At 41.7% G+C, this 24,033-nt stretch overlaps 1 protein-coding gene across 1 annotated transcript in view; it reads right to left on the bottom strand.

Annotated features, from left to right (window-relative positions):
• DNAH3 (dynein axonemal heavy chain 3) overlaps nucleotides 1–24,033 on the bottom strand; it is a 173,739-nt gene that overhangs the window by 65,759 nt on the left and 83,947 nt on the right. The window contains exons 29-40 of the mRNA XM_059415167.1: nucleotides 22,296–22,404; nucleotides 21,956–22,069; nucleotides 21,062–21,238; nucleotides 18,640–18,731; nucleotides 17,116–17,335; nucleotides 16,411–16,545; nucleotides 14,944–15,055; nucleotides 12,977–13,218; nucleotides 9,633–9,733; nucleotides 7,171–7,276; nucleotides 4,623–4,752; nucleotides 1,698–1,943 (exon numbers count right to left, since the gene is read on the bottom strand). Of these exons, the coding sequence (XP_059271150.1) occupies nucleotides 1,698–1,943; nucleotides 4,623–4,752; nucleotides 7,171–7,276; nucleotides 9,633–9,733; nucleotides 12,977–13,218; nucleotides 14,944–15,055; nucleotides 16,411–16,545; nucleotides 17,116–17,335; nucleotides 18,640–18,731; nucleotides 21,062–21,238; nucleotides 21,956–22,069; nucleotides 22,296–22,404 (1,784 nt within the window). The remainder of the gene's footprint in view (nucleotides 1–1,697; nucleotides 1,944–4,622; nucleotides 4,753–7,170; nucleotides 7,277–9,632; nucleotides 9,734–12,976; nucleotides 13,219–14,943; nucleotides 15,056–16,410; nucleotides 16,546–17,115; nucleotides 17,336–18,639; nucleotides 18,732–21,061; nucleotides 21,239–21,955; nucleotides 22,070–22,295; nucleotides 22,405–24,033) is intronic.

The following is a 24,033-nucleotide window of genomic DNA, read 5'->3' as shown; positions in this document are numbered from 1 at the left end:
CCCAGACCCCTGGAATCATGACCTGAGCCAAAGGCAGCTGCTTAACCCACTGAGCCACCCAGGCGTCTTTAAAGTGGTAAATGTTTACGTTATGCAGATTTTAGCACAATAAAAAATAATCTTCTAAACCAAAGAACAAGTAAAAGACAAAGGAAAAAGTGGAGGATGAGAGTAAAAGAAAAAAGAAAAAAAAAAGGGGCACCTGGGTGGCACAGACAGTTGGGCGTCTGACTCCTGGTGGCAGCTCAGGTCATGATCTCAGAGTTATGAGACCAAGCCCCGCTCTGGCTCCATGCTCAGTGCAGTCTGCTTGGATTTCTTTCTCCCCCTCCCTCAGTGCCACACCCCGGCCTCTGCTCTCTCTCTCAAATAAAGAAAATAAATAAATCTTTTAAAAAAGAAAGAAAAAAGAATGAATGTACTAGTATCTAAATAAAGCCCAGGGTCTCTATGCAGTTTATCTGACAGATGACTATATCGCATGAAGTGTGCCACTTACGCCGAAGAAAGATTGTGTAGAGAGGTGGTGATGCCTACTTATTCACTCGTTTATTATGATTATTATGTAAAGTTTTAAAAATAAATACTGAAAACACCATACAGAAAACATTTGTATACCCTCGCCTAGATTTTACCATTAGTTTTCACTTGTTTTTGTTTTGTTTTGTTTTAGTTTTCACTTGTTTTATCATATACCTGTTTACCCCTCTAGCCACCAATAAGCCATCTTATTTTTGGGGACAGATTTCAAAGTAAATTGTATACATCTATACACTTCCTCATAAATTTGAGCATTTATATAATTTACTGTTCAATATTTGTTTACATTTTTTCTTGATATAAAATTTACAATGAAATGCACAAATCTTAAGTGTATATTCACTGAATGTTGACAAATGCAAATATCTAGTGTAAAACAAATACCTCTCCATATATCACTCCAGAACTTATTTCATGGCCCTTTATATACTATTTAATAATCACAAAAAGTAAAGCTATTTGGAAAGCATTTATAGTATGATGCCCTTTTTAGTACAGAAATATAGAATAAGCTGGAAGAAAAATTATAAAAAGTGATTATTTCTGGGTAACTGGATTATCATTGGTTTTTATTTTCTGCAATTTCCTTCTCTGTATTTTCTATATTGGTGAAAAGGAAAAAAAAACAATTAAAGCTACTTAAAAGAAAAAAAATCTTTTGACCTTTTAGTAAATGATGGCACACATGGAAAACTTAGTCATTAAAGTGATCATTTTGAAGAAAATGTATATGGTAAAAATGGAAACATTTCAATATGATTTTAGGTTACAATGACAAATTATAACAGATATTAATGTCATAATCACCATGATATGATGAAGGTAAACACATAGAACAGAACTAGAAGGGAATAAGAAAAAACATAAGTTATCCTGGGGCCTGTTTGAGTGATGGAATTATGGGTAATTTTTGAAAAAAGGGTTTTTCAACTTTTCTGAATGAAAATAATAGTTAAAACATCCCATAAGACCCTGATTTCAGGATCACCCATCTCTTATATATGTGGGTCAGCTCTGAAGACCTGAACCCTACCAGGCAAACTATAAAATCTCCCCCTGCCTTTGTGACGCCCTTACTTGGGCCAAATGTTTTGGTTGGATTTGGAACCATATGATCCAAATTATTAGAGCAAGACAAATCAAACAGGTACTGTTACCTCTTTCTGGAAATATGTTGTTTTTGGTGAGTTTGACGCTTTTGGGCCTTGGATTGTTATCATCCATACCCATGATCAGGTTCCGGAAAAACAGATCAAATTTCTTTCTGCTGTCCGCATTGATGGTGCCTGCCACGGTCCACACCAAGGCAAAGAGGAAGAGACCTTGCAGCCAGAGAAAGATCTGTTGACTTGTCAGGCCTTCATGTAATTCTCTTTCCTCCTCATCTATTTTCTTGATTTCATCTAAAAGCAAGAAAAAGGAACCTCAGGAGAAGCTGCATGTACCTGCTTATATACAGATCTCAACGCTGTAAACTGGGTGGTCTTTCCTGCGAGGGCTCTGGGGAGGGGACTGAGAGTGGCTGAGTGGCCATCACCTGCCAGATCGTTTATCCACATATATTTTTTCTTAGTTTTTAATAATTTTTCTTTTTTTTTTTCCTATTTTTTAAGTAGGCTCCATGCCCAGTCTGGAGCCCAATTTAGGGTTTGAATTCATGACCCTGAGATCAAAACCTGAGCTGAAATCAAGAGTCAGACGCTTAGTCAACTGAGCCACCCAGGTGTCCCTTTTCTTATTTTTATTTTTTATGTATTTTATATTTAAACATATGTTGATATATTTTGTATATTTGTATATATATTATAATGTTTTTGTATTTGTGAAAGGACATGGGAACCAACCTGAAGGAGCTCTCAATGGCTGAAGACATTTGAGGAACAAAATAATTACAGAATTGGATTATAACCCATAGAATAAAATAAACATCCGTGAGCCCATACTTTAATCAGTAAATAACTGAATTAACAAATAGGGAAGAACAGTCTTTCTTACAGAAGAATTCTAATAGTAAATGTAAAAGGAATACACATAGAAATGGAAAATAAACATTAGGCAAATGCCACTGTTCTAACTGTGGTAGGCAAGGCTCACCAATGGATGTTAAAATCTGTGGGTAAAAATTTGAGGAGAAATAGGATATTTGCATACTTTTAAATTATTTTCCCCCAAATACTTATTAATTATGAGGGAATATAAGAGAATTACAGTGGAGAAATGTGGCTCTGGCCAAAGCGAACTTGGACAAAGAGCCTTCACCAGTTATGAGATCTATCTTCACGTACCCCCAATCATGCACCGAGAAGAATGCATCACCACTTTTGTGATATTCTTACTAAATATGCATAACCCTAATCTAATTATGAGAAAACATGAGGTAAATTTAAATTGAGAGACATACTATGAAATAACTGGCCAGTATTTATCAAGTGACAAAGTTATAAAAGACTAGGAAAGGGGCACCCAGCTGGTTCAGTCCATGAAGCATGTGATCTTGATCTCAGGGTCATGAGGCCCCATGGGGGTAGAGTCAAAAAAAAAAAAAAAAAAAAGAGAGGAAAAAAAGAAAAGACAAGGAATGGCTGAAGAACTGTCACAGATTAGAAGAGATGAATAAGATGCAACAATTAAAAAAAAAAAAATGTGACCCCCGGAACAGAAAAAGAACATTTGAGGAAAAATTGGTGAAATTCAAATAAAGTCTGTGGTATAGTTAATAGTATATATTATCAATGTTAATTTTCTTATTCTGATCATTGTGCCTTAGTTATATAAGATGTTAATGTTAAAAAAGGCTAGGTGAAGAGCTATGTGACTCAATATAGTCTTTTAGCAATTTTTTTTTGCAAGGCTAAAAATGTTATTTATTATTCCTTATCTCAAGGCCTTGTTGATCATAGTTACCATGCTCTTGCATTTTAGCACTGACAGAATAAAAGTTAGGGCTCTGAAATTAGGTACGTGTGCATTCAAACCCAGTCCCCAGTATTTAGTAGTTGTGTGTCTTTCAGCACTCCCGTTAAGGACTCATGGCTATATATTTGGTAAGGCAAGAGATTAGGTCACTCAGTGTTGGGGACAATGAGTCCGTTATTTCATGAGATGCCTTCTTTCCTGGAGGAGATACTACACAAGGACAGGAAACAGAGCTTGAGAAAATACTCAAAATTTACAACTAATGAAGCAAATATCTGGCACCATATAAAGTTAGTGTGCTTTTGAAAAAATTGCGTGTAATTCCTATAATTTTAACTTCAGAAAAATCACATAATATTTAGCCAAAGAAAGTCTCCATTCAACTGTTCACCATGTTGTATTTTTTTTTTTTTATCTGCACCTGTAATGCTTTTGGAAGAAATGAGCTGAGAAAATGTCCATGTAACAGGAGTTGTAGGAAGATCCACCTTGAATTTGAATTATGTGCCATCTTGAGCAAGAAATGGCACCCAATAAAAAGTTCTCCAAGTTGACACATCTTTGGTCATTTTCTACAGAATTCAACAAAATTTGATTTATGTGAGATCATTACAGAGAACTTCTCTAGGTTCGTTAAACAAATGGTCCATGATTTATTGTACTTCTCATGTCTGAAAGAAGGGTCCTTAGTTTTGTATACTGCTATGATCAGTTCTCTTAAGAGTGTAACCATGCTACTCCATTTTTTGTCAGTTTCTTTAGCATGGGAAAATTCGCAGTCTCATTTTTTGGGGGGATCCTTTTTTGCTCAGACACATTCTCATGTATCATCTAAATTCATTTCCCTCCAGGATATTTTAGTTAGGCAAAGAGGGATAGAAACTGTTATTCCCTTTGTGTGGATGAGGAACCTAACATGAGAAAGGATGCAGTAAAGTGCATAAAAATACCCAAGAAATCAATCCAAGATTAAGGGTAAAGCCAAAACCCATGGACTCTTTCCACTAAACTTTTCTATCTAAACTCCAAATGCTTGCTTGTTCTAGACTAAAATTCTGGTCTCATTGTGACCCATGGAGGGGGGGGGAATCGAAGGAATGGGAACAGAAGGAATATCCCGCACCTACCCACCTTCATTTGGCTTAAGAATTGTAGGTAGCACGTACCAAACAGGGAGGAATACAGTCTCATCATTGAGAAGACAAGGTGGATAGGAGATGTTTGGACCACAAATTTACACTGAAGGCGAATAAATTCCAGGCAGGGCTGGACAAGCCACATGAACATGTCATTGACCTGAAGGTAGAAATGAAATTTGAAGAGATGTTATAAAAAAAAAAAATGAGTTTAAGACTAAGGGCTGGGTACACCTCTGGAAGGCTGGAGTTGCTGGTAAGGTTGCTGGTTATTTTTGAGTGTCAGTATATCGGGGGAAAGACAAGGGGCACGGAGGCCTCTGACTCTGACTCCCATAGGCCATGCCCATCCCTTCCATTTCACTGCCCAGAGCTGGATATTCAGAGAGGCTTGGAGCTACTGTGGGTCAGCTACAAGATGCACAAAAAATTTTAGGGCCCAGACTGAGTATCTGACTTGCTTGTACAAAAATCCTTAGGAATTCCAAAAGATTTTCCAATGACTCTTGTGCATTTTTGAGGCTGGACTCCTGTATAAAGTGGCCACAGGAAGGGCAGAGCTAAGTTCAGGGCTCATTTTCAGTAATTCTCTGTATGTACTTACTTGGGGGTATAATGATTCTTGTCTCTGCTCCCTTCCCCAGCTACTCTTTTTAGAAAAAAAATTCCTTCTTTCTCCTCTTATTTGAGGTTTTTTTTTTTTTTTTCATTTTTGTTATACCATATTTGTGGCTGTCACTGAAAATTATCTTAAGTCATGTTTTTGGAAATAGGCAGGTCATCAATAAATAAATACATGAATAGATGTGTATATATGTGGATGTATATCTGTATTATAAATAGACACATTAATGTGTATGTAAATACACATGTGTACATGGATATGGTATATGCATCCAGCCAACAAATATTTATTGAGCATCTGCTAACTGCAGTGTTGTAGGTGCTGAGGATAAACAACTGACAAGATAGATAAGGTCCCTCCTACCCTTGTAGAGATTACTGAGGGGCCAGGGAGACAAGTAACTAAACAAGCAAGGAAATAAATAAGATACTTACAAGTCATGTCAAGTACTAGCAGGAAACAAAGGTTTTACAATGGGGAGTAACAGGAAGGGTTTAATATGGGGGTCAGGGAAGGCTTCTTAGAGGAGGAGGCCTTTATGTTGAGACCTGGATGATGAAGGTGAATCATCCCTCACACGATAAAACAGGAAACATTTTCAGGAAGAGTAAGAAAAGGTGCAAAAGCCTTGAGGTGATGAAACCTGGGGTCTTCCAGGAATGGAACAAAACACAAGGGCTGCAGGGTAATGAGCTGAGGAAGAAGGTAGGAGATGAGGTTGGAAAGGTGAGCAGGGCCAGATGCCAGCCTCAGATGCCCTGATAAGAAGTTAGACTTTAAGGGGCACCTGGGTGGCACAGGTGGGTGGCATCTGGCTCTTGATTTTGGCTAGGGTTATGATCTGAGGATTGTGGGATGAAGCCCTCCGTCAGAGTCTGCCTCTTTCTTTCTCTCCCTCTGCCTCTCTTGAGAGAGAGCGAGAGAGAGAGCGTGCACAAGCTGGGGGGAGGAGAAAAGTGGGAGAAGCAGACTGTCCACTGACCAAGGAGCCCGACACAGGGCTCGACCCCAGAACCCTGGGATTATGGCCTGAGCTGAAGGCAGACACGTAACTGACTGAGCCACCCAGGAGTCCCTCAAATAAAATCTTAAAAAAAAAAAAAAAACCCACAAACTTAGACTTTGAGCTAAGGACACCGAGGAGTCCCTGAAGGGTTCCGGTGCAGGTGTATAGATGTCTCTGGATGTGCATATAAATGTATGTGATTATACTTACTGTAGATGCATATAAATGGGACAGGAACAGGGCCTTCCTACATAGCTCACCAGAGTGCTTCTGCAGTGGGAAGAGAACCCAACTCATCCTTTCTTGGCTTCTTCAATGGGAAACCTTCCTAAGGAACTTTATTTACTAACACAGGGAGGACAAGAGGCACCAAAAGCCTGAGTTCTCCCTTCCTGCTTCTCTAGTCCGAGATTGTGCTCAGGTACTCACCTAACCTGAATGTTCACCCCTCTTTTAGGAAGGGGAGAAGGGGGCAGAAACTCTTAGTACTTGTAATACAACTTTTCTAAACCGGTGCCAGCTCCGCAGCAATGGGAGGCATGAAGCTGAGGTCACCAGGATGGGGAGTGGCAGTACGGAGCAGAAGACAGCTCCTTCTAATTTGGCCTACCTCTAGAGCAGCTTCTAGAGACATTTCCACAAGTAGGGCAATGGGGAAAGGTGTGCCATTCCATCCAACACGTCGAATGTTGCTCAAGCATCAGAATTCTCCACTGGGGAGACAGGGAGGGACGGAGAAGGTAGAAGGAGAAATTGACCATACTATCCCATTCCTGCCACAGGGAGGAGAAAGCTGGAAAAATGTCAGGCAGCCAGGAAGGATGATAACTAGAGACAGGCAGGGAATTCCTTGCCCCTGCTTGCATCCTGGAATTAGGAAGGTGAATTAGGAATGAGGAGTATGGAGACAGGGAGGGAGGGGAAGGAGAGGAACATGATGGTCTCACCAGTTCCTTGTGCTCCTCAGTGAGGCTAGCAGGCAGGGTGTCCATGTAGGAGTCCTTCAAGGGCTTCCAGCCTAGTTGATGGGGCTCCATGTAGATCATCCCACACCTGGCAGGCACAAAGAAAGGACCAGCTCGGTCCACACCCGAGTTCCCAAGCACACAGGGGTGAGGTAAATGGAAGCAGTCCTGCTAAGGGAAGGGGCTGGAGTCTGGGTTGGGGCAAAGACCCTCACCAGTTCCACTCCAAAGGGAAGTTGCCCAAATTTCGTTCGGAAAGGATGGAGACCAGTGATAACAGCTGGGGCTTGGGAGTTAGAGAGACTTGGATTTTAATCCCAGCCCTAGATTCTACTATCAGAGTACCCTTGGGCAAGGTTTCTTTACTGTCCCTGAAAGTCTATGTCCTTGTCATAAATCAAGAAATATAAAAAACACATAGTTCAGGGTGCCTGGGTGCCTCAGTCATTAGGCATCTGCCTTTGGCTGAGGTCGTGATCCCAGTGTCCTGGAATCAAGTCCTACATCAGGCTCCTTGCTCAGCAGGGAGCCTGCTTCTCCCACTCCTACTCCCCCTCTTGTGTCCCTCCCCCCTCTGTGTCAGATAAATAAAATCTTTAAAAACAAAACAAAACAGAACAGAAAAAAAAATGTATAGTTCATAAGGCTATTGTAGTGGTTACATACGAAAATGCCAGTAAATAATTCAGCACCATTTCTAGGACATAGAAAACTCTTAATCCATAGAAATTATTAACATTACCATTAGCATGTACTGATATTTTACGTAGTACATTTTTTTCCCCCATTCTGTTACATCTAGGTGTTCTCTTGTTTGTTACTAATATGGCTGCTATTCATTGAGTACCTACTGCATGTCAAGCACTATGCTAAGTCCTAATGGCCTTTATCTCTTAATATTCTTCTTAATGGTCTCATTTTTAGATATGAGGAGTGTGTGGCTCAGAGAGGCTGAGAGCCTTGGAAGAGGTAACATAGCTAGATAATGGCAATGGCCAGAGTGGGAGTCCAAGTTGGTCTGACTTGCCAATATTCTTTCTACTCCTTGACATTGCTTTTTGGAATGTGGACTGATTTTTACTTTTTTTAGGAACTTCAGGTGCACAGGATTAGATTAATGATCATCCTTGGCATACCATCATTAGCCCATGTATGGCCTTTCTTAGCTAATTGTTTTCAATAATGTAGTGAGTGCCCATAAACTCACCTCCCAGACAGAAGCCAGGATCTTGACAATAACCTTCATCTAATCCTGATGGTCTCCCTTATCCTATACCCCTGGCTTTCCCCACAGGGGAAACAGTTACCTTGGATAACACAGTTATCTTGGATCTCATGGTTACCCGTCTCTTGATTTCTTTCTTTCTTACATAGTTTTATAACATTTCTATATGTTCCTAAAATGTATATGCATTTATTTTAGTTGTTTTTAGAGGTTTAAAGGGAGACACTATGTTGTATGTAATATTGTGGGCTTACTTAATATATAATATTGCTGAGATTTTATACTTAACATATTTAATAAGATTTATCCATAGAGTCCTATGTCAATACAACTCATTTATTTTGAGTGATATATAAATATTACAATTTGCTACAGAACACTCATTCAAAGGGGTATATGCACCCCTATGTTTATTGCAGCATTATTTACAATAGCCATATCATGGAAGCAACTTACAGATAAATGGATAACGAATGTGATATATCTATACAATGGAATATTACTCTGCCATGAAAAGAACGAAATCCTGCCATTTGCAACAACATGGATAGAGCTAGAGAATATTACACTAATATTAGTGAATATTACACTAATAGAGAAAGACAAAGACAATATGATTTCACTCATATGTGGAATTTAAGAAACAAATGAGCAAAGGAAAAAAGAAAATGCAAGAGAAAGGCAAATCAAGAAACAGACTCTTAACTATAGAGAACAAAGTGATGGTTACCAGAGGGGAGGTTGGTGAGGGATGGCTAAGATAGGTGATGGGGATTAGAGAGTAAGCTTACTGTGATGAAAATAAAATAGAATAAAATAAAATATAAAAAAACACAATTTTTGACTGTATTACACATGAATTCACTCCTGTTAATGGGCATTTAGGTTGTTTCCCAGTGTTTGTTATTGTTAAGTATGCCACTCGGGAAATTCTCATATAGGAATTTTGTTGTAGGTGAGCAAAAATTTCTTAGAAGTAGAATTGCTGGTCATGAGGCATGTGAAGTTTCAATCTTAGGAAATAATGTTTGATTCCTTTCTGAAGTGCTTGCCTGATTTTAGACTTCTACCAGCACTGTGGACTGCAGACTGCTTTTAGGATAAATTGTGGGGACAACAAATATTGTAGGTGATCTGCTAGGGCTTAATCACATTTGTGGGTTTTTGGGTTCAGTGAGGGCACATGTTCCCTCAGGGTGCCAGGGCAAGACCGACTAACCTGCTCACAGTGGCCGGAGAGGCCTGCTCCAAGTCTGCTGGCTCAAAGATCAGACTCATCTTGGGGCTCATCTGGATAATCTCTCCACTCATTAAACACAGCTGAAAGCGCAAAGCAGAGGTGGGGAGGTCAGGCAAAGTGGTTAAATTCCATCCCAAAGTGAAAGGCCTCAGTGCAGACAGAGAAGGTTCAAATTCATTCAACAAATATTTCTTGAGCACCAACTATGCGTCAGGGGCAGGTGCGGGGAATCAAGCAGACAAAAATCCCTGTGCTCTTGGGATTTACAGTCTGCTGGGAAGAAACAGATGACAGATGATAAACAAAACATACAGCATATAAAATGATGAAAGTGCTTTGGAGACAAATTAAATAGAAGAGGAGGCTGGAGAATGTTCAGCCAGGGTTGGGTGAGTTGTGATTTTAAATAGGGGGGTTTGGCAGGCACTTGGATGGTTGAGTCAGTTCAGTGTCTGACTCTTTCTCTCTTTCTCTTTTTAAAGATTTTATTTGAGAGGGAGACAGACAGAGATAGCAAGAGAGAGCCTGAGTGGGAAGGAGAGACAGTAGTAGACCCACTGAGCAGGGAGCCCAATGTGGGGCTGAGCCACCCAGATGACCCAAGCACCTGGCTCTTGACTTCAGCTCAGGTCATGATCTCCACGCTGGGCAGGCAGCCTGCTTGGGATTCTCTCTTTCCCTCTGCACCTCCCAAACCTGCTCAAACATGCATGCTCTCTAAAAAAAAAAAAAGAACCTCCCCCACAAAATTAAAATAAATAAATAGGGAGGTCAGAGAGTCACTGAATTGCAGCCTTAGATGGAAGATCAAGGTTATCAGACTATGGCAAGTCTCAAGGTTCTTACTCAGTTTTTCACATAGAACTTAACTGCACACCTTCTTCCTGTTTTATTTGCTGGTTTCCCATGAGAGACTCCTTCTGGAACCTGTCATGGACTAACGCAGGCCTAGAAGGACAAAAATATCTCCACAAATCCTTTCTGCAATGGAAAGAAAGGCCACCAAAAGTCCTAGCGTTTAGTAAGTATGTCCCGATAGAAAGTAGTGCAAACACGTGGGGCAGCCTCAGTGTATGTACAAAATTAGTGGTACTGCTTTCCATTTGACAACATGGGTTCTAGTGAGATGGTTAAGACATAGGGTTGCTTGAAGCTTTAGTCTTTCAGGGGCAAAGAGAAAACCTCATCATTCCCTGCTGCTCACCCAAAGATGCGCTTAAAAATTCCCTTGTACATTACCCAGCCTACATAAAACACTCCTGGAAACAGGCCACTACATGTGTCTCCAGGAAGGTCATAGCTCTTATGGGGCTGATACCACCAGCAGTGTCAACTCTGAATATCAAGAAAAGTAAAAGACACCCATATCTCTAATAGTAGTTTGATTTACACCCATGGAAGAGAAGAGTCATCAGGAAATTCCCTGATCATGACTCTTTACACTTTTTTTTTTTAAAGATTTTATTTATTTATTTGACAGACAGAGATCACAAGTAGTCAGAGAGGCAGGAAGAGAGAGGAAGGGAAAGCAGGCTCCCTGCTGAGCAGAGAGCCCGATGTGGGGCTTGATCCCAGGACCCTGAGATCATGACCTGAGCTGAAGGCAGAGGCTTTAACCCACTGAGCCACCGAGGCACCCCATGACTCTTTATACTTATCTCAAGACCAACAAGTACATTTGTACAATTAGTTTATATAACATAGCCTAGATCATGTAATAAAACCTTTGTATTTCTATGTTATGTAATCAAAATCACGCATGTGATTTTGGATAATTAGGTCTTCCATTGTTGAGCATGACTCACTCATAGTCCTGTGAAATTTTAATGCAGTAGGAAAGTATATTTTGATTTGATAATCATGTATATTCAGTATAGAAACTCTTCCTTAAAATGGTGACAAATTTTATTTTATTTTAGCCTACAGTAAGATAATGCTTGTCCTATGCCGGGTGCCATTGGAAGCAGCTTGCGAATATTAACTTATCTCATCTTCCTGATTAACACTATTGTCCCCATTTTACAGATGATGAACCTTACTCAGTTTCTCTTACTCTACTCTCACTCAGTTTTTCACATAGAACTTAACTGTGCACCTTCTTCCTGTTTTATTTGCTTGTTTCCCGTGAGAGACTCCTTCTGGAATCCGTCATGGACTAGTGCAGGCCTAGAAGGACAAAGACATCTCCACAAATCCTTCTGGAATGGAAGGAAAGTCCATCAGAAGTCCTAGTGTTTAGTAGGTATGTCCCTATAGAAAGTGGTGCAAATACATGGGGGCACATAGCTTGCCTGGGTTCATTTCAGCTGGCAAGTGGCAGTGTAGGGGTTGAACCAGGCTGTTGGGTTGGGGGTCCAAGCTCTTTAGGCACTATGCTTACGGTGGCAGAATGTTTTTTCCAAAGACTGCTGCAGTGATAGCTTCCATCCCGTGTGTGCTTCTGCCAAGTGGCCTTGCCCTCCTCCATCAAGACGTGGAGCCTCTCTCCCCACTCCCTTGAATCTGGGCAGCCCCTGTGACTTCTTGGACTCAAGGAATTGAGAAAAAGTGAGGCTATGCTAGTTCCAAGCACAGCTCTCAATTTCCTGCAAGCTGTCACTTCCTGGCTTTTGGAAAAGTTAACCACCATGGAAGAAGTGGACTACTCCAAGATCACTAAGTGAGATACCCCAGCCAACTGGAAAGGCCTGGAGGATGATACTATCTGAGGAGAAAGAGACAGAGAGAGATATGCCAATGAGGAATGAGCCCTCAGGCACCGAGGGAGGAAGCCCCCTTGGGTGTGGATCCTGCGCCATGGCTGCCCTCACTGATATCACAATGATTAGCTTAATTGGGTTCACCCAATTAAGCCCTTCCAAAGTTTATAATCCATAATATCATCAACAGAGTAAATGGTTGTCTTAAGTCCCTAAGGACACAGAAATGGATAACCACATCCATTTCATATATCAGGCACTATGTATATGCTACTTGGTTAATTGCCAATATCCCTGTTTTATTACTACCTTTTTACAAATGAGATAATTGAGGTTCAGAGAAGTTAGTAACTTGCCCGATACAACAGCTCAATACAAGAGCTAGTGGTCCAATAAGATGCCAATACCAAGGCTTTTAACCATGATGCAAACTTATCCCTAAACACACATAGCTTACCCACTACAAGTACAAATGGAAGCATAACTCATAAGCTGTTACCTTCTTGTGGGGCATTTATTCGTTGTTTAATAAATGTATGTATTATATAGTTTTGGTTAATTACTCACTTGAATAAGAGGATTTATACCTTACCTATGTAAAATTGATAGGAGATTCAGTAGTACCTTTTTATTGTCATCCAGAACTGTATTCATATTTTCGATCCAAACAGCATCTACTGGCCCGTCAAATATAATCCACTTGCGTTCATCAGATACTGAAGACGCTTGCTCCCGGAAAGTATTGGCAAGGATACCGTCTGTCCATTCATGGCTCACTTGGTCAAAGCACCCATAGAGCTGCCCCATGGTGATGGCCTTGGGGTTGATGATCTCATACTCTACAGCAAATTCGTCCATCTGTTTGGCTGGGCAAGAAAGTCCAAAATGAGTTACAAAGGCTCTATTGAGACCAGAACATTAAATAAGAGATAAAGTCACCTCGAAGACCAACCAACCTTCATGAATATGTCCTCCAAGGAGAGTCCTTATAAAATTCGTACTCAGTCCTTACAAAGATTACGATACCTGGGTGGGCAATGACTTAAATTGTTAGGTTCTTTTGCCCATTAGTTTTTCATCATATTTTCTTCTGAGTCTCATTTCAAACAGGGCAAATGTGCTGGTCAGATCCAAAGAAATCTGCCTGAGCCTAAATGAACTCAAGCAGTAATGGAGAGAGGTCCATGCTACCAGGTGTCTTTAAGTACCTGGCTCTTACAGCTACCCTAAGAAACTTGGCTTTGACTTGTGATGAGGAAACAGCTAACATTTAAAAGATTCTGGAAAATACTGGTTACTTTTCCTCTATCTGAAGGACTGAAGTAAAGCCCTGAAACCTCTTCTTTAGCTGTTCGGCAAGTGGCCCGAGACATTCACACTATTGTCATCCAGAACTATATTCGTATTTTTGATCCAACACAGGCTGATAGGTGGCACAGGCTGATAGGTAGCACATTTGGTGCATATGGTAACAGACCCAAAAATAACCAGACTTTTTAATGATCCTTCAAAGTAAGGAAAAGGTGGAGTGCCTGGGCCATGAATTAAAGAAAGAGCCATTTCTGCAGAATCCTAAGGCAAAACCAATGGGGTAGCCTCTTTTCTCTGTTTAATTTCCTAAACTGAGTTCAAATGACCAGAATATTAAGTTTGAAATGCCCTAATTAGTTACTAGGGCCAAGTTAGTCTCCAAAACAAAAAACTGTAAAAATTCAACAGTAAATCAACAAATATTATTAGAAAAAACATGTTAAGATGAAGTATAAGAAGGGAATGTCGAAAGAGAAGGTATTGTTTTTCAAAACCACAGGCTTGTGGGGCACCTGGCTGGCACAGTTGGTTGAGCATCTGAGCATCTTGGTTTCATCTTGGTTTCAACTCAGGTCCTGATCTCAAGGTCTTGAGACATTAGCATTAGGCTCAAGATCTCAAGGTCTTGAGATATTAGCATTAGGCTCAGCGCCGAGCCTGCTTGGGGTTCTCTCTCTCCCTTTCACTCTCTAAAATCAATCAATCAATCAATCAATCTTAAGAACAAACAAAACGAACAAACAAACAAACAAACACCACAGGCTTGCTTTTTATAAAAGAAAAAAGCCCCCAAATTGTTTCTCTGGCAATACACGTAGCTTCCATTTGTTGAGCAGGAACTATGCCAGGTTATTTTCCCACATAATCTCATTTAATTCTCACAAAAATCCCATTTCACAGATGGGAAAACAGAGGCTAAGAGAGATTTAGTTATTTGTCCAAGTTCAAAGAAACCATGCAGTATTGGTTTTCAGAAGAATCTGGTCAGGACAGTGGCAGGAGTTTCTCATAGGAAAGCCTTTGGAGAAGCCACTATTCAGCATTTGAGAAATTCAAGAAAATTCCTCCACTTAATGACATGCACATAAAATCCCTGTTAGAAGCTCCCCCACCCCCACCTTTATTTTCTGCCTGCAGACATCTGTATGCCAGCTTCTATTTCTGGCTCCGACGTCACAATCCAGGGATGGCAGGACTAACAGTCTGGCATTATCTCCACGGAGCCAGCCAACCTACTGGGGACTCCTGTGCTCCTCGGAAGCCAGGGATGTGAGATTTACCTTCATATAAATCATCCAAAGCTGCAGCCAACACTTTATAAGCACAGGTCTTGCCACCCATGGGGTCTCCAACAATCATAAAGCCATGTCTTACCAGCATCATCTCATAGATCTGGAAGAAGACATCATTTCAAGCAGTTAATCCTTGCAGATCTCCCAGAAGTGAAGCTAGTCAGAAGTCAGTGGTGAATGAGGGACAGTCACTTCTACATCTGATGATCTATAGTTTAAATATCTTTTGGATAGGGGCACCTGGATGGGTCGGTTGGCTAAGTGTCTGACTCCTGATTTTTGGCTCAGGTCAGGATCACAGGGTTGTGAGTTTGAGGCCTGCGTCTGACCCTTTGCTAGGCTTGAAGACTGCCTAAGATTCTCTCCCTCTGCTCCTCTCCCCTCACTTGCAGGTGCTCTCTCTAAAATCAATCAATCAATCAGTATCTTTTGGATAAATAAGTATATGTGTATTTTCATATTATTTCAGAAATGGGAACTCCTGTTTGCTCTGTACCTACCAATATGCTAAGTAAGCATCAAGTGACTTACCAAATTATTTCATTTAATCCACTCAGGTATCATTAACCACCTTCTAGGGGTGGGAATACTGAGCCCGAGAGAGGTTAAGTAACTTGTCTGTGCTCCTCAGTGGTGGAGCCTGGATTTGGACACATGGCTGTCTGACTTTACTGCCTCTAATTTTTTCATTAAGCCATTTCTATTTGCTTTTAAAGGGGAAAAGGAAACAGTGGTAATTTTAGCAAATTGCGCTTAAATTGGAAACTTCCTTTTTTGATGCCTAAATGCCATTCTGACTTGATTAGAACTCTCAGCAGGTAGAAGGTATTTTCTAAGCTAGGCCCCATGCTGTCAAATATAAATGATCTTCCCTGTTACTAGTTCCGGGGTGGTCATGCGACTCTACCAGCACAGTTCAAAGCTAATCTTGAGACCTATGCTGAAGCTATTTGGAGAGCTATGCTCTTCTTCCTTCTGGGCTTGAACCTGGGACAGTCAAAGACTGAGCCTACTGGGTACCCAACCAAGAATGAAGTTGTAAATTAGAGAGCCCAGAAATGAAGAGAAAGGTTCTCGGATCCCGCTGTGTCTAAGGTCAAATTACACCTGGGTTTTCAAGTTAGGTAAGTGACCAGATTCCCTTCTGTTGACTAAGGTGGTTTGAGTTGGGTTTGTATCACTGGAAACTGATAAAGTCCTAACTAGTTCAAGCCCAATGCCTCCAAAGGTTTCGTTTCATACCTAAATTAAAAAAAAAAAGAATCCCAAGGGAGATGGTCAGAGGAAAAACAGTGAATTTCAACTCCAGCTCGTGGAAGTGAGACCTGAAGGCACCTCCCACTGTAACCAGGCACTTCTGATTGCCATCATTGAGTTCAATCTATCATAATTCCAATTCCTGATCTCTGTATATAGTCCAACAGGTGCATCCCTATAGGGATGCAGGGAACAAACCTGGATAATTTTCCCAATAAACCAAGGTACTGGTTGGAGTTTCATCTTTTTGATGTTCTCATTCAGCACTTCTATAAAAACTTCATAGTCTGGCTTTGGGAGAACAACTCCAGGAAACAAGTCTGATATAATCCCCTGTTAATAAGAATTCGAGAGAAGGTGGAAAGGATTAATTGTCAGAGGTATGACCTCAACATTTTCTGAAAATGAGATTTACAGATGGCAGAAATCTTTGTAAAATTCCAAACCTCATTTTTCTATGCCAAAACTCATCCACAATTACAAAGTCCAACACTATTTGTAAGACATGATTTCCATCCCAAATAAATTTACAAGGTGGCAAAGATTTAATAAGTCTGTATTATCTACCAATTAATGTACTAGGAATGAATAAGATAGTCATGATGTCTGTATTTATGGAGCTCCCACCTGATTAGGAAGAGAGACATTAAAATAATTACAAAAGAAAACTATATTTGGTTAAAACAAAAACTTAACCAAACCCAACAGCAGATGTTATTCTATCAGTGATCATTTTTAGTGAAATCAGAAACTAGCCAGGGATAGTGCTATCACTATGATCAAACATTTGGGAGAGGGTATCTGTTGGTGGGGTTGCTGGCTGGAGATGGAGAGGGTGCCAGAGACACAGTTCATCTTCAGAAAATGAGTCTCAGGACTTGGTCGAGGTCCCAAAGCCCTCACCTGAAACAGAGGGACATCTTGAGCCAAGAACTTGGCCAAGTTGACATCAAGCAAGGCCCGAAGCAACAGGACACTCTCATCCTCTTCAGGATACTTGAGCTTCAGGTTGCCAGCAGCAGTGAGCACAGACTTGACTGCCCTCATGCCATAGTCATAGTGATGCTGTGAAGACAGCTGCTCTGAGCACAGGCGGTAGGTCGCGACAATCTTCTGGGCAAGACTAGGAGGGCAGAGACACCACTGCAGACCACCAAAGAGCACCAGCTTCTGGCCTGCAGACATTCCCAACATCCCGTTGCCCTGTCCCTTCAGGAATCAGGCTTGCTCATGAACTTGATGGAGAAGCCCTATCATCTGAAGTCCTTTTAATAGTTACCATGATGAGATAAGGAAGCATTCTGACTCTTTCAAGGTTAGGAGGAAAAGAGCAAGCACACACATATATGTATAAAATCTACCACAGAAGAAATTATGTGTGTAATACTTCTCTGAGTATATGAACGTGAATGTACAAGTACACACACACACACACACACATTTTGGAAGAAACATCAAACTACTAACAATGTTAACCCCCAGAGTGTGGGACTCAAGGTTGCTGAGTAGAAACTCCCTTTATTCACGTCTGTGACATGACATTTTTTTTTCCATGTTCATGCTTTACTTTTTTTTTTTATTTAAAGATTTTATTTATTCATTTGACAGGCAAAGATCACAAGCAGGCAGAGAAGCAGGCAGAGAGAGAGAGGAGGAAGCAGGCTCCCTGCTGAGCAGAGAGCCCGACGCGGGGCTCGATCCCAGGACCCTGGGACCATGACCTGAGCCGAAGGCAGAGGCTTTAACCCACTGAGCCACCCAGGTGCCCCCATGCTTTACTTTTTGAAGCCAGTAAATGTTATGATGATAACAATGTTAATTCTAAATTATACTAAAATTTTCCTATACAACATTGGAATAATTTCATGTTTTAAAGTCTTGCTTTAAGCAGTGTGTGTGTGTGTGTGTGTGTGTGTGTGTGTGTGTGTGTAGTAGGGGCTGGGATAGAAAGGATAATTTCTTTAAGAGAAGTCCAAGTATGGGGCGCCTGGGTGGCTCAGTGGGTTAAAGCCTCTGTCTTCGGCTTGGGTCGTGATTCCAGGGTCCTGGATCGAGCTCTACATCAAGTTCTCTGCTAGGCAGGAAGCCTGCTTCCTCCTCTCTCTCTGACTACCTCTCTGCCTACTTGTGATCTATGTCTGTCAAATAAAAAAATAAAATCTTAAAAAAAGCTATTAAAAAAAAAAGAGAAGTCCAAGTATACATAAAGAGAGAGGAGGACCTTTCTTGGGAATCTGGGCTATTTCTTGGCCAGGAATGGGGTCAGAACAAAAGCCAGGGCTATGTACTTTCAGATCAACTAGGGAATGGAAGTCCATTTCTCAAGTTTCTCTCTTTTCTTCCATTGGGCAACCTACCTTAAATCCAACACACAGAAGGCACTCTTTCAGATCCTTTAGAATCTACTAGAAAGCCAATGTAACATACCTTCTAGAGTCCAGAAACCCCATGGAGTAGAGGGAGATTTCCCCAATGAGGGCATAATCTGGCACCATCATGGCTACCGTCCGGAATAAGGCCTAGAAAAGAAACAGCGATTGAGAACCTGAACACATTCAGTGAGCAATGGGTGGCGGTATGTCTACAGATGCAAAGAGAAGCAGCATGGTTGTTCAGGCCACTCCAGTAAAATAAAGGAAGGGAAAGTGGGAGGAGAAGCCAATGCAGAGGGACTACCTGTGTTGGAGAGATCCACTGTTCAGCCAACTTCCCTACTGATGCTGGCTAGGTACTTATCCTCACACCAGGTCCCTCAATGGTTATGTGGAAGGCCGTAGGTACTGGTATTCTAACAACACCTATGCCAAAGGAGCATCCTCCAACCATCAGACCCTTCCTGGGTCCAACAGGGACATGGGAAGTCAGTTAGGAATGCAGGACCAATACGTATCCGAAGAATCTTGAAGTCAGATCTTGATTCGCATCATGACTCTGCTACCTAGTGGCTGTGGGGTAGTAATGTAACCCCTCCAGTTATTTCATCTCAAATGGGCCAGCAACCGTACCATTCTCATGAGAACAAATGATATCATATAAGTGAAGTGTTTAGAACAGTGTGTGGCAAACCGTGAGAGATCAATAAACATCAGCTATTGATATTACCTTAGATCTTAGAGGAGAAGTCAGGCAGTTAGTTAGAGGTAGAGCCAGGGCTAGAATCCAGGCTCCCTGACACCACCCCCTGGTGCTTTCTGCTATACCACACTATCTCAAGAAAGCTACTTAGGCAGACCTAACAGGCTTGTTGGCTGGGAGGCTGTGTGGGTGCAGGGGGTAGTGAGTCACAACAGTTGAGTGATAAAAAGAACTGCGGGTCCAAATTCTACTTTGGTACTCACTGGCCTATGCTGGCCTAGAGGGGAGGAGCCATTCCTAAGACCCCCCCTGACCCTTTTCCATCTGGAGGGTGGATGCATTTCTGTCAGGTTAAGTACTAATGTGGGTTTGGCTACGTCTCTCTTGTGTCTTTGGTTCAATAGGATAGAGCAATGTCTTAGAAGAAAATCCATAAAGAAGCAGGCCTGGAAGTCTCTCTCTGGTACCTCTTTTCATGCGGTGGGGTTGCTAGGGTCTCTTCCCAAGGGAGGAGATCAAGCCATCTTGTACTTTGGGGTTTTTCCTCCCATGAGAGCAGCAGGCTAAGGTCATCACAGCCTATTCCCTTGAACATGGCCTTGGTGACTCTCTCTTCCCTTCAGAAGTGCCGTCCTTCTCCACTAGCAGCAGGACCAAGGCCTATTGCAATGCTATAACTTGGGCCAGCTAAGCAGTAGGCACTGGAGACATACATGCTTCCTCATCATCTCTGCAGTTGGTTGAAACAGCCTGCTTTGGTATGGACACCACCTCGGCTTAATTGTAGTAATAAAGGGGAGCTCCACGTGGTTCAGCCTAGGGTTTTTTTTTCGTTTGTTTACTTGTTTGTTTTAAGACTTTATTCATTTAGGGTGCCTGGGTGGCTCAGTGGGTTAAGTCTCTGCCTTAGGTTCAGTCATGATCTCAGGGTCCTGGGATTGGCCTCTGCATCGGGCTCTCTGCTCAGCGAGGAGCCTGCTTCCCCTTCTCTCTCTCTGCCTACTTGTGATCTCTCTCTGTGTCAAATAAATGAATAAAATCTTTAAGAAAAATATTTTATTCATTTATTTGACACAGAGAGAGAGGCAGACAGACAGACAGCACAAGGCTTAGAGGGACAGAAGGAGAGGAAGAAGCAGACTCCCCAGTGAGCAGGGAGCCTGACACAGGGTTAGATCCCAGGACCCTGAGATTACGACCTGAGCCACCCAAGTGCCCCCGGTTCTGTGTCTAACTTTGATGCTGTCTTATAATTAGATGCTTTTGTTTGGCCTACAGGGATTTTTTTTTTTTTTTTTTTTTTGGCTTTGGCCGGGGCAACAAAATCAGATGTAGAAATCCAAATTTCTGGTTTTTCCTGAAAAATGAGAAGACCTGACAATTCCTGCTTGGCAACAGTAGGCTGGGGCTAAGGAGGGGCTGCTGATCTGGATGGGGTATTTGTCAGAGTCCCTACCATGCCCAGCTGGTTCCTCTCACTTACATTAGCTGTCTGACCCCCTGTAGGCGAATTAGTGACCTTACTCCAGCGTCCATCGTTTCCTAATTGCCATGGTTCATCCTGTGTATATATATATACACCCCTCCCCATGACACCTTGTTGGGGGTGGAGTTATGTTCTGGGGCCTGTCTTAGCACCCTTGCTGCTCCACGACTACTTCTCAAGGACAAAGAAATGCCACCCTCTGTTTACCTTCTTTGTGAGATCTCTGGTTACTTCCAGAGGTTTCTATACCATAAAGTACACACAGATTTTATACATGCTGACATTTACCTTGAGGTTATCTGGGAGCTCAGCCCTGCCAGCATACCCGGGGTTCATGGTGATGAAGACAGCACAGGTTGGGTTGAGAGAGAGCTCGGTGCCTTCAAAGATGAAGGTCTTCAGCTTCCGGATGATGGCCTGTTGAATGCTGAGGATCTGCTGAGCCACCACAGACAGCACTTCTACCTGGGGTGAGAGTGGCTGGCTGACGAAGCTCCTGCTGCGACAGCCACCACCCCATGCTGCCCGAGGCCCCCTCACTTGGCGACGACAAAAACTCATCTGAGAACCAGACCTTCACATCAAAATGAGGAGAATGATTTGGGGTTTTGGTAAAGAAAAAGAAAATTGGTGTGTGTGTGTGTGTGTGTGTGTGTGTGTGTGTTACTACTTTCCCTAGTATTTTATCTTTGTTCTAGCACCCAGCATAATGTTTGACCCATCGTATGGATTCAAATAGTGTTGATTGGTTCTAATTGCATGTTTACATTTCCTGGCCTAAATTCCCCACCCAAAAAGAATTAATCACCCCTCTCTTTTATGATGGCTCCTTTATACCACGACTACAGACTTCTATCATTTTCTATTTGTTTCACTTAACTTTTATTTGCCTTTGCTATAATTGTATCACTCTTTTCTTACTTAGCTTTGTGTCCTGAACAACTGCAGAGTATCTGACATATACTAGCTGCTCAGTAAATTTTTGAATGAGTGCGTGAATGACTACAATGAGGATGTATATGTACTTTGTCTTCCTGGGACTGTTTTTGTTTAGCTCATTGAATACTTACTCTGTGAAGGGGTCTTAGAGGACACATAAAGCCCTGTCACTGAGGAGCTGAGAGCCCAGAAAAAGGCCACTGCATGTCCAACCCCTGCTCTGCAGGCCAGTTGCTGCATTACCTCAATCCTGTTGAACTCATCAAAACAGGCCCATGCTCCAGCCTGGGCCAGCCCCTTGAAGAACTTCCCCATGGCTTTGTAATCCAGACCATCTGAGCAGTTGAAGACCACGCACTAGAGAGAGGGAGGATGTGGGCACCATTAGGGATGGGCTCTCTCCTATCTGAATTATTCTGCACATGAAATACAGGTAGGGCTCCTTTCCTCCTATTCCACTGCAGGAGCTGGGGCCCCACTTTACCTCTCCCCCTAAACCATCTTGAACTTCACGCCAACCCTCCTGGACAGGAGTCGGGAGAGGAATGGGAAGAGAGGTTAAGAACAGACCGCATTTCTCTACCTGCTTGGCTAAAGCTTTGGCCAGATCTTTGGTGGTTTCTGTCTTGCCTGTACCAGCTGGTCCCTCTGGAGCTCCCCCAAGGTTCAGCTTCAAAGCCCCCATCAGTGTCCTAAGGGGAAAAAATAAGAATTTGGTGTCCAGTGGGGTGCCTGGATGGCTCAGCCAGTAAAGTGAATGACTTGATTTCAGCTCAGGTCATGATCTCTAGGTTGTGAGATCAAGCCCTAGGGTTGGGTTCTATGCTCGATATGGAGCCTGCTTAAGATTCTCTTCCTCCTTCTGTACCTCCCCTGACTCTCTTTCCCTCTTTAAAAAAAAAAAAAAAAAAAAGAATTTGGTACCCAAGTCCTAAGGCACAGGAAAGAAATGGACTTTTGTTTTATTTTGCTCTGATTCATACAAATAGCTTTTATTTTTTTCCTGTTTATATGACAAACATATCATCATTGTAAAAAAAAAAATCTGTTTTACTCAGCACTGTAACCTCAGAGCCTGGTGCGTGGGTACCCATAAACACTTGTTTGAATGAATGACTGAATGGATAAATGAATACATACATAAATGAATCAAATAAGAGTTAAAAGTCTTCATAAACTCCAGATTCGAAAGATCACCAGTGTTAATGGAGTGGTGGAAATAAATATATTTCTCTCAGTGGATTATGAGCTCTTGAGTTCAGAATCTGTATTTCATTCAGTATGGTAAGAGTAGGGCAAAAATAAATGTTAGAAATTAATGATGTGTTCTTCACTTGAGGCACTGCAGCCCTTGTATGAGCTTCTATGGTTTCAGTTAACACACCATCTTATACTCATTCAACTACATCCTGTCCCCTAACCCCATTAGGTTGAGGATTTCTTGATGGCATGCCTGGTGCACAGGAGTGTTTAAGAAATGGCTATTGAGTAACAGGTGAAATAAATGAATGAATGAAGACCAAAAATCACAGAACACAGAAAAAAAGATTGAGGGCTTTGAATGAAAAAATTCTCAAGAATTATCTTTACGATTACAAAAAAATTTCCCTTTAAGGAATATACAAAAATTGGGTGCCTGGGTGGCTCAGTGGATTAAGCCTCTGCCTTCAGCTCCAGTCATGATCTCAGGGTCCTGGGATCCAGTCCTGCATCGGGCTCTCTGCTCAGTGGGGAGCCTGCTTCACCCTCTCTCTCTGCCTGCCTCTCTGCATACTTGTGCACTCTCTCTCTGTCAAATAAGTAAATAAATCTTTAAAAAAAAAGAATATACAAAAATCAAAGAAAGTCTAAATATCACAAAGTTGACACATTTACAGAGGTCAGATTTATTTTATTATTATTATTTTTTTTTTATATTTCTCAGCATAATAGTATTCATTGTTTTTGCACACCCAGTGCTCCATGCAATCCGTGCTCTCTCTAATACCCACCACCTGGTACCCCAACCTCCCACCCCCCCACCCCTTCAAAACCCTCAGATTGTTTTTCAGAGTCCATAGTCTCTCATGGTTCACCTCCCCTTCCAATTTCCCTCAACTCCCTTCTCCTCTCCATCTCCCCTTGTCCTCCATGCTATTTGTTATGCTCCACAAATAAGTGAAACCATATGATAATTGACTCTCTCTGCTTGACTTATTTCACTCAGCATAATCTCTTCCAGTCCCGTCCATGTTGCCACAAAAGTTGGGTATTCATCCTTTCTGATGGAGTATTATGCCTCCATCAGAGGTCAGATTTCTAATGGTATGAATATCAAGAAA

Source organism: Mustela nigripes, chromosome 11 (assembly GCF_022355385.1).
Source record: "Mustela nigripes isolate SB6536 chromosome 11, MUSNIG.SB6536, whole genome shotgun sequence".
Lineage (NCBI taxonomy): Eukaryota > Metazoa > Chordata > Mammalia > Carnivora > Mustelidae > Mustela > Mustela nigripes.
This window is presented reverse-complemented; position numbering and strand designations above follow the sequence as displayed.